General features: G+C 42.4%; 1 protein-coding gene across 1 annotated transcript in view; it reads left to right on the forward strand.

Annotated features, from left to right (window-relative positions):
• The window catches only part of FUCA2 (alpha-L-fucosidase 2), a 356,935-nt gene extending 347,919 nt beyond the window's left edge, over window positions 1–9,016 (forward strand). The window contains exon 7 of the mRNA XM_078648998.1: window positions 8,631–9,016. Within this exon, the coding sequence (XP_078505124.1) occupies window positions 8,631–8,771 (141 nt within the window). The 3' untranslated portion in view covers window positions 8,772–9,016. The remainder of the gene's footprint in view (window positions 1–8,630) is intronic.
• Window positions 9,017–9,854: the final 838 nt, after the last annotated feature.

Below are 9,854 nucleotides of genomic sequence, written 5' to 3' on the forward strand. Positions count from 1 at the left end.
TGTGGGCTTATTCTGTCAAAGACAGCTGCAACACTACTCCTTTTCCCAGTTATCTATTATGTGAAGTAAATCTCCTTAGCTCCAACTTTTTCTATGTTCCCAGGAATCAGTTTATTCCTTCTTTTCTTTTCAAAAGGTTTGTGGTTTCAGTACCAACAGCTGGTTCTTTAATACCACTTGGGTATAGATCTTCAATAACTATTGATTCAGTAACATTTTCCTCTATGAAATAGTTTGAAACAGGAGCAGCGAAAGCTTTTGCACTTTCTCACTTGACTAAATTTCCCTGCCTCTCTCCCTGTTAAATTATCACCTCATTTCTCAATCCTCCTTCCGTTTCTCTTGTATGATAATTGCATGTGGGAGCTAGGTAGACTTAGGAATGGCGTTGTCCTTAAGATGGCCTTTCAGAGGGTCTTTAGGGTTCTGAACCAAATGCAGAAAAACTCAACAGGGACCCTGATGACCTGTTAAATGTATATCTTGGTGAGTTAGGCCCTAATTTGTTCTTTCAAAATTTATTTTTAGATTTTCGCAAGGAAGTCTCTCCACTCGCCCTCTCCCCACCCTTCTTCTTTAGAAACTAACTCTCCTTCCGTCAGAGTGCACCAACTTTGTAGTCTACAACCAGCAGGAGTGAAGTGTGTGTCACTCTTCTCCAAGCCCAGTGCCACACATACTCTGACTAATATGGTAGTTAGAAGTATACCCAGGTAAGAAGTATACCCGAGGAGAGTGGATTAGATAAAAGAGAGAAATAGATTTACTGGAAATCGACACTTTTGATGGTCACACACTTGGACACTGTCTTCAGCAGGAGGAGTGTTGATATCTAAAGACAAGAGGAAGTATTTAGTGAATTTATAATTTTTGCTATGGCACCTGATTCCTAGTATTGTATTTCTGACACTCCTTTAAACAATCTCTGTGTCTCCAACTCTCTAGCATCTGGAGAAATTACACCTTCCTAATGCTGAAAGACACGTACCATCCATGAAATATATTCGAGGCGTATTCACTGTTATTGTACACTGCTCACTAAAGTGATATTTCTTCTGTTATAAAAGCATACTCTCAATTTGAGCTATATATTCAAAGCATCAAGTTCACCAACTGCAACATAATAAATGCACATTAGTTTTATAGAGTTCGCCTGATAATAAGCAATCACTTTCCCATCTTGGCCTGATCAAAAATGACATTCCTTTTCCAATGTGTTTGTTGGTGGCTCCTCTGAAGGCATAGAGGTCTTCACCAGTCTAGCAGATATCTCTAAACAAGGGAGGCAGTCATCCACCGTGGTGGCTGAGGTTATGATCTCCGCCACCTGATAAACCACCCTCCAATCCCTATGTAAAAGACCCTACATTCACATATACAAGTATTTTCTGAATGGTTCTCTGCATCGTTGCCTTCCAAGAAGAACAAGAATCTGCAAAGTTTTAAAACTCTGGCTACAGGAATCTAAAGGCAGCAACTAGGTATCTCTAGTGCCTAGCAAAGATGCCTTGGACAATGAGGAGCTCATACTCTCGAGGGGTTCAAAATGGTTGCGTTAATTTGCAAGTCTTATGAGAGTCCTGTGGTGTTATGGGGTTTGTAGGTTTCCTTGACAGAACTCTTGTGGCTCACATTGCACAACCATTGGGGATGTGAAGTCTGTCACCTGGTGCCACTCCCACTCCATGTGTAGAAACAGTTTTTCCTGCTTCTGAAGGCCTGTATAGCCTGAAAGCTTGGAGCACGCACCTACGCACAAGTCCTGCATGAGTAAGTAAGAGCGGGCTACAGAACATGACATCTATACACCCAGCTCTGTACCCAACCCAACTGTTCCCTTTGATAGGTGGTGGGATATGGCAGTCTTGGAGCACATTAGGGCAGCATGATACCTAATCTTCTTACAGCCCTGGAATGTGCGTGCATTGAGTATACAATACGAAGACATCACTATTTCCCTGCATGAATAGGGCTGAACAGAGGAGTGACTGAGCTCAGAGCTGCAAGGAAGCTAGATAACGTGTCTCCCGTCTTGCTTTTCAGCTTCTCTTAAGCGCGTAAAACTAGCAGTTTGCTGGCAGTTCATCCAAGAGAGTACATTCTGATATTGTCAATAGTGTAAGTATGGCATCAGCATAGGGGCCATTGAGGGATGGGGGACAGAGTATCCAGGCCTAGCTGCACCGGAGGACATCTCCTTCTGCAGTGAAAGTATCATCGAGCGCAGACAGGATCACTTAGCCGCTCAAGGTGATGCACTGTGCTTATGCTGTCAGTTTCCTCAATAGCAATTACTGGAGAAGCTCAATGTCTTAGTGAGTGGTGTCAGCACAACCTTTGGAGCCCAGTAAAGACATCAATGAGTCTACACAGATGAGTGGAGCAGAGCTTCTGTTGAAAAGGAAGAATAAATCCATATTGCTCGCAGTTCGTAATAAAGAAAAAGTAGCCAAAGACAATACTATAGCCCGCTTTTCCAAGGGTGATAATCCTTACCAGAAGACAAAAGAAGTGAAGTGTGAGAGGGAAAGAAGCGAGTGTGAATGAAGAATCTGGATATCTGTCACATTGGGCCATGGTTTCTCTATTCTTCCATAAATCGCCTCCTAGGCCAACCCACTGTCACACACTCAAAACCTCATCAACCTTGATACCAGTTTCAAACTACTACAGAGTCAGAGCTCCCTCAGAATAGTCCTGACATAACTAATCACAAACTCTTCTCTCTCTCTAAAGTTTCTCTCCGATATCTTCTGCTTTATCCTTCATAGGTAATCTCAACAAGAAAGCTGTTGTAACATTCTGCACTCCCCTGCACATACTACAATCTATACACAGAGGTATGTCACTGCTGCTCCTTTACTATCCTTGGAGTCTATCAGCCAGCTCCTCTTGTGGTAAAAGGTAGCTTATTATTTTTGGGTGCGGTATACTCAATGCCCCACAAAAATGCTGTAATCCCCACTAGAATATTAAGGATTCTTTATCAATTACTGCATATTTTTTGACATTTTTCATGCAGGCCATATGCTTGAATGCTCTCTAAAGCTACTGGTGGCCCAAAGGCAATGTTGTGGTCTTGAAAAACATTTCCATCTTCTTTTATATAAGGTCAATATGGTGCGGCACATATAAGTCATCCGAACAGGTCCAGACTAATGTTGAGGACAAGGGAAATATCAAAGTAATTTCGTGAACAAAAGTGACTGAGGAGTCTGAGATTCATTATGGATAAATAAAAAATCAATGAACAAATTGACCGAGTTGCCCTTGCGCCATGCGAGGTGACGTAGGGTGATGAAAAACCTAGAATTAGATTTACCAAGCCACGCAAGGCCACCCAGCGTGGAGTGGAAAATCTGGGGTAACCAAGGCAGCGCAAGTGACTGCCTTGCGTTACATTGCGTGGTGAATGTCCTACATGGGTGGAGCATGGATGTTCCCACGCATCTACTCATGCATTCTGACGCATGCCCAGATGTATCAACACCGATAAACTTGGAAATGCATCGGAATTGTACACCTTGCAACCAGAGGCACAGCGAGGAGAAATATCTTTTTCTCCTTCTGTCCTCTAAGTGTACTACATTCTGCAGTACACTTATAAAGAGCAAATTGCCTCTGAGGATTGTTTTTGTGCAGGAAAGTGCAACTTGCTGCGTAATAATCCTGCATGTAAAGCAGGCACCCTTGCACCAAGTTGCAAGGGTGTCTACGGTGGGGTTAGGCTGCACTGAGTGTGCCAGCGCAAGGAGAGGACATAAATGCGCCACATCTTTATAGATATGACTTATTCCTGCCTTCTCCCTTTCATGCAGTTCAGGAAGGTGCTGCGTTGCGTGAAAAAAAATCTGTCCCCAAGTTGGAACTTTGTAAATACAATTCTTTAGGATCCCTAGATTTTGAGGATGTGTGTTTTCACTTCAAAGTTCAAATGAAACATTGAAACGATCTAAGGTGTATGATGTTAGGAAACCAGTGATAATTTGCCCCACTTCCTTTTGGGTTGCGACTGCTTGAAAGTTCCCAAGTGCATAGCACCAGTTGCGCTCACATATGTAGACTTGTGATATATGTGATTCAACCTAGAGCAGTAACTGGTGAAGGACCCATATAACATTATACATCATTTTACTTCCCCTTTCAGCTATTGAAGTAGCCATGTGTACCTTTCTTGTGTGCATTTGAAGATGAGCGTGTTCGTATTGACGTTGGCAGCCCTTTGGATACCAGATTTGCCACAAATGGCCTCAGACATCCATTTAATGGTGTATGTAAGCTTTTGTCAGTAACTAAGCATATGACCCTTCTGAGCCCATGTTCTCTTCAATATTGATGATCCCCTTCCGCAGGCTCAGAAGGATATTACTTTAAGCGGGGCGTAGCTTTTAGTTGACCCATGTTTCTGGGCTATGAAGTGGATACAATGATTCTTCAGACTGTACCTTCAGTATATATTGCATTATTTCACATTTTCCCATTGACACATCAATGCCTTTGTTTCATTTTTAAATGTGCCACATATTGCGTTACATTGCAGTTAAACAAAATGATGTGGTTACCACAAGCATGCTAATCACGTGGTAATCTTTTTCACACTCATGTTATATCAAAATATAGATTTATCTCAGTTCCCTTAATCTCCTTAGGGGTTCACATGCAGCTCATACGTACACGTCAGTTTTTTCTGTTGTTTATTGTAGTTTCAGTTGGGCAGAAAAGGCCAGGGAGTTTGTGGGTGGAGCTAGCAGTTCATCTCACTGTAAAGATGTGTGGCATTGGCCATGCACCTGGACAGATGTCTCATCTCTGACTTAAACAATCAGCAGATAAGGGGCTCAAAATAGCCCTGCCAACGGTGAGGGAGGGGGAGACCTCTGAGTATAGATTCAAACTTAACTTGAGGTGGAGTTTAGGATATAAGCGTCCTATGACCCTAAAATAACCATCAACATGTTTCAGCCCGTATTCTACCACGTCTCAGGTCCAGGGTTTTCGGTAGGAGTTTGCAAATTTGCTTGCCCTGGTACTACATTCATTTACATTTTTTTATAATAAAACCTAGGCTAAAACATGTTGACAGTTATTTTAGGGTCATAGGGCCATTATTTTCTAAACACCCTTCAAGATACGTTTTAACCTATACCCATCAGGCCATAAAAAGGAAAACCTTGGTCTGTTTGATTCTTTTTTATAATTTCACTGTATCCAGGTCACGGAAATATCAAAAGTTCTCCCTGGAATATGGTTAAGCCCATCCTGGTTTTTAGGGCCCAGGATGAGACTCGATGATTACGCATCCCACTACTAGAGTGGGTTAGGGTCTTGCAAAAAGAAAATGCTTCCTTTTTTTTCTTTATTGACTTGGCTTCCAGGTGAGAGAGGATTTTCTCCAGACAGGCATGGGATACCCCATGTTTGATTTAGTCTTATCTCTCACACCACCAGCTGACCTATGAGAACTGGGTTAGCCTAGAGAAGGTGAAGACAGAGAAACCTTTCAACTCAAATTGAAGGACATGTGAAGCTAAACTAGACACAAGCAGTATAGGGGGATATGCAGGAAAGTGCCTGCAGACCTCCGACTATCCCTAAAACTGGGAAGCACCCTTTAGAACTGCACATAGGCAGTATAGCGCGACCAATCTTTCCAAACAGAACCTCACACACCTCTTACACTCAAGGGCAAGCGTAAGACCCAGTTATGGGATGATCCATTGAGAGCCAGTAAACAAGCTTCCCAATGTGAGATGCAGAAAAAGGCCTGTTGTCCACAAATGTAGATATGCTGCCACCAATCGTTAGTCAAGTCATGGCCTGATTGTGTGAACAGGGATTACTCATGGTTAAAGGAGTACAGAGTACAGCTTGGCCGAATCTGGAACCATGTCGATCAACATGTGAAAACACAGACAATATCTGACAGGGCAATTGGGTCACGAGTATCCTGTATTTGAGAACATCCTTGTTGACCAGAATCATGAAACGAGGAGCAACATGGCAATTACGGACGGAAACTTTACCCTTTAGCCTGCCTAACTTGAAGAATTAGGGGAGAGGATGTAGCCTTACAGCTAGAGCAGTCGACCTCGAAGCTGAGGAACCGGGTTCGAGTCTCGGCAACGACACTCAACATCCTGTGATTCTGGCAAACCACTCAATCTTCCGTGCCTAGCAAAAACGAATGTGTCCATTTGTAACGAAACTGGTGCTCATGTAAAGCGCTCTGATACCCGATGTCTAGGGTCTAGTTTGCTCTATATAAAATTATCAATGTATCATTGTGATGAAGCCACTGGCCTGGGAAGACTGGAGGTAAAAGAATAGGGGCCATATTTATGAAAAAGTGGCGCAGCGGCACATTCCTGTCCTTTCCCCTGCGCTGGCCTACAGTGGACTGCCTAGCACCAACACAGGCACCCTTGCACCCATGGTGCAAAGGTACCTCTGCTGCATGCAAGATTGTTTTTGTGCAGGAAGGAGCAACTTCCTGCACAAAAACAATTTTAAGAGGATGTTTCCTCTTTCAGCCCACATAGAGGAAAAAACAAGGAGAAATATAGATATTTCTCCTTGTCACCTCTCCTGGGGAAGCGGCGTATATTTTTGGTTCCTTTCCAGGATTACCAGTTCTTGTAAATCTGGGAATGCGTCAAAATCCATGGATCTTTCGTGGAAACACCCACGCAATACCCATGGAAACACCTCCCTGGCGAAGAGTAATGCAACTCAGCAATTTGTGCTGCATTACATTACATGAGTTTTATGAAGCCACACAGGGCCACGGAAGGTTGCCTTGCATGGCTTCATAAATCTCATTTTTCTTTTGCAACACTCTTGCACCATGTTGCATGGTGCAAGAGCAATACAAAGGGGCTCATAAATATGCCCCCAGGTGTATTTTTGTGGTTATTACACACCCTTTCATTGTAATGAATGTATTGTTATGGACAATCTATATTACCTAGTACCTGTTTCTACATTTAAGCTTGATATGTAACAGCACTTGCGTCATTTATGCTAACAAGATTGTATTTATTTATTGTATGCCTGGTGCATGGTATTTTGGGTCTGCCCCCTTCATCTATTGCCTCTTTAGCTCAGAAATCACCAGTTATTGACTAAACACCTTGTTAGCCGAATTTTGGATGAGCCCACTGGAGAATTTGAGTTTGACCTGCTTTCTATTGGCTTTTAGGCGTATTTTTCTCCCTACATTAAAATAATTGAGGCACTGTTTTTACATCTGAAAAGTACATTCTGCTACACCACACTTGATTCTTTATCTCATCCGTCCTTTCAATAGAGAAGGCAACTCATGCTTTGTCAGTAATGGCTGCCTTGGACAGCACAGCCACCGAAAGACGTTCTCGGATCTTGCAAGCAGCTGTCACTTGTGAAGCCTAAGCCACTCCAACTGCTTGAAAAGCTTGCTTTGAACACACAAATCTCTTAGGTGCTTGCTCAGTACAGTAATCCCGCCTGTAGATGAAGTTTGCCGCTCCCATGATAAACAGTTGTACTGCGCATGCACACTGTCTGTATGAAGAGCAATGCACTGTCTTTCCACATTGACAGTCACCATGCCTTATATTGAAAGCATATATGCTACTGCATGCCCCTGACTTGGGAGGCGAGCTATGGAATCTGTTGGCGTTGGCCAGAATCCCATTGTAAGACCTAGCGTCTTGCGTCTCTTCCAATTGGACAAACGCTGCATGATTGGAATGGTCACTGGTACCTTGCGAGATCAATCCAGCCTGGAGTAGTAATGTTATTTAAGAGCAGCCCCTGGTCTTATATGCTTTTTTTGTCCATTGTATACATGGCCTATTCTTTGCCAGCAGTTTTCCTAGCTTCAGCCCACGGTGAAGGTATTTCTTCAGCTTATAGACAGGAATCCTGTCTTAAGTTCATGCAGTGCAGGGCGAGGGGGCTTTTAAATGATCACATATGCGAATACTGTGGTTATGCAGTTATAGCAGCATTTCTGTCACTATTACCTTGAGGGGTCAGAAAACTTGTGGTAAGGAATTAAGAGATAGAAAGCAGCCATCAGCTCCTCATGCCTTTTATTATATCCTTTTTTAATGTGGCCGCTATATCTCTTCGCAGCAAAGTAGTTAGTTGGCCCTGTCCATGAAATATATTACTAAATGAAATATTTGAAATCATATCTATCTATTTGAAGGGAAAAGACATTGAAGGTTAATCAAGCATTGGCAAAGACAGTAGGTCTGCCTGTAATGTGCTAACACATGCAAACAGGCATGTTCACATGCAGTTATTTGTCTTGTGTTTCTGTGCTGCCTGCCTCTTTGTAATGTAATGAAAGTAAAACCTATTGGCTATGCTAATCAGCAGTGGGACTATGCTGGTTCCCCTGAATGTTCTCTGTCTTTAAATTTGATGCAACAAGGCAAATATTGGTTTAGTCTATTCCTTTGATGCAGATCAGCCAACTGTGCCCCTCTGTTGCTTTCTGATACCGTATTGTAACTTGCAAATCTGTGGTTTGTAAAAGTGTTTAGGATAATGTTCTCTCACCATTTTAGCATTGTACTAAAATGAAACTTAAATGCCATATATTTGACTTGTAACTATTTACAGCCACCTCTTTCCTCTTTTAGGTGTACCTGGTTGGATGGGAGAAGTCGCTGCCGTGGTTGTCAACGGGGGAACAGGGAATAGCAGTGTCTTTGCCTCCACTAACCTACAGTGAGATGCCCTGCAAATGGGCATGGACTCTCAAACTGGTGTGGGTTGAATGAACAGCATAAAAAGAGACACCCATGAAATCTAAAGAATATTTTACTTTATCAATGCTGTGTGGTTATAAGGGAACATATTTCTGCAATGGTTCTATGGCATTCCTTCTTGGAACTAGCTACTAAATGGCAAAATTCAGCAATATCATGATTTTAGAAGAAAACAAACGTCATTCGGGAGCTTTGGTGTCATCTTTTTGTATCAAGTTTTAAGCTGGAATTTGTTTGCCAATGAAATTTTAAGTCTATCTTATTGTTTTACACTTGTGTTTCATTTTCTACCTGATTTGCCTTGTTGCCTTGAATAGTTTGCAATGCCGACACTTTCATCATCTAGACTGTACCCCCAAATTACAGTCAAATTTACTCGTAATTTGAGTGATGAAGAAAACTTCCACTGCCACTTAAGTAGCTGGCTGCCAGAACAAATCTAATCTAAGACCTTAAGGAGCATCGATATCCAGGAGCACTGATGTCACAGAGCTGCCGCATATTTTCTTATTTTTCCTGTTAAAAAGACACGCCTGGTTTTGTACAGGAGTTTTATGACTAGCATTGAGCTAGATGTATGAAGTGATTTTGTAAAATACTTTTTAGACACTAGAACTGCAAAAGCAGCTGTGTATGCAGCCCACAGACCATGAGCACTGCCTCTAATGCATAAACATAGTTACGGGCTGAGTATATGGCGAAACGGCCAGAGCTGCCATCTTTGAAACTGGGGAACCAGGTTTGAGTCTCGGCGTTGGCTCAACATCCTGTGATTCTGGGCAAATCACTTAATTTCTCCGTGCCTACCAAAAATTAATGTGTCCTTTTGTAATGTGTCCTGGTGCTCATATAAAGCTCTCCAATGCCTTTGGGTCGAGTTAATACTGTATAAAATTGCAACAGCAACAGGGTTTGGGGTACAGAGTTAACTTTAGGTATCAAAGCATGTTAAGTACAGCATATCTCCAATAATGCCTCGGAGAATGTTAATGTCAATTGTAGTTCCCACCCATTCTCCATTGAAGTGCCAAGCCATCAGTGTGACTTCAGGATAAGTGGGGCAATGGCCTCCAGGGAAAGTGCTGCAAAGATTCC

This window comes from Lissotriton helveticus, chromosome 6 (assembly GCF_964261635.1).
Source record: "Lissotriton helveticus chromosome 6, aLisHel1.1, whole genome shotgun sequence".
NCBI lineage: Eukaryota > Metazoa > Chordata > Amphibia > Caudata > Salamandridae > Lissotriton > Lissotriton helveticus.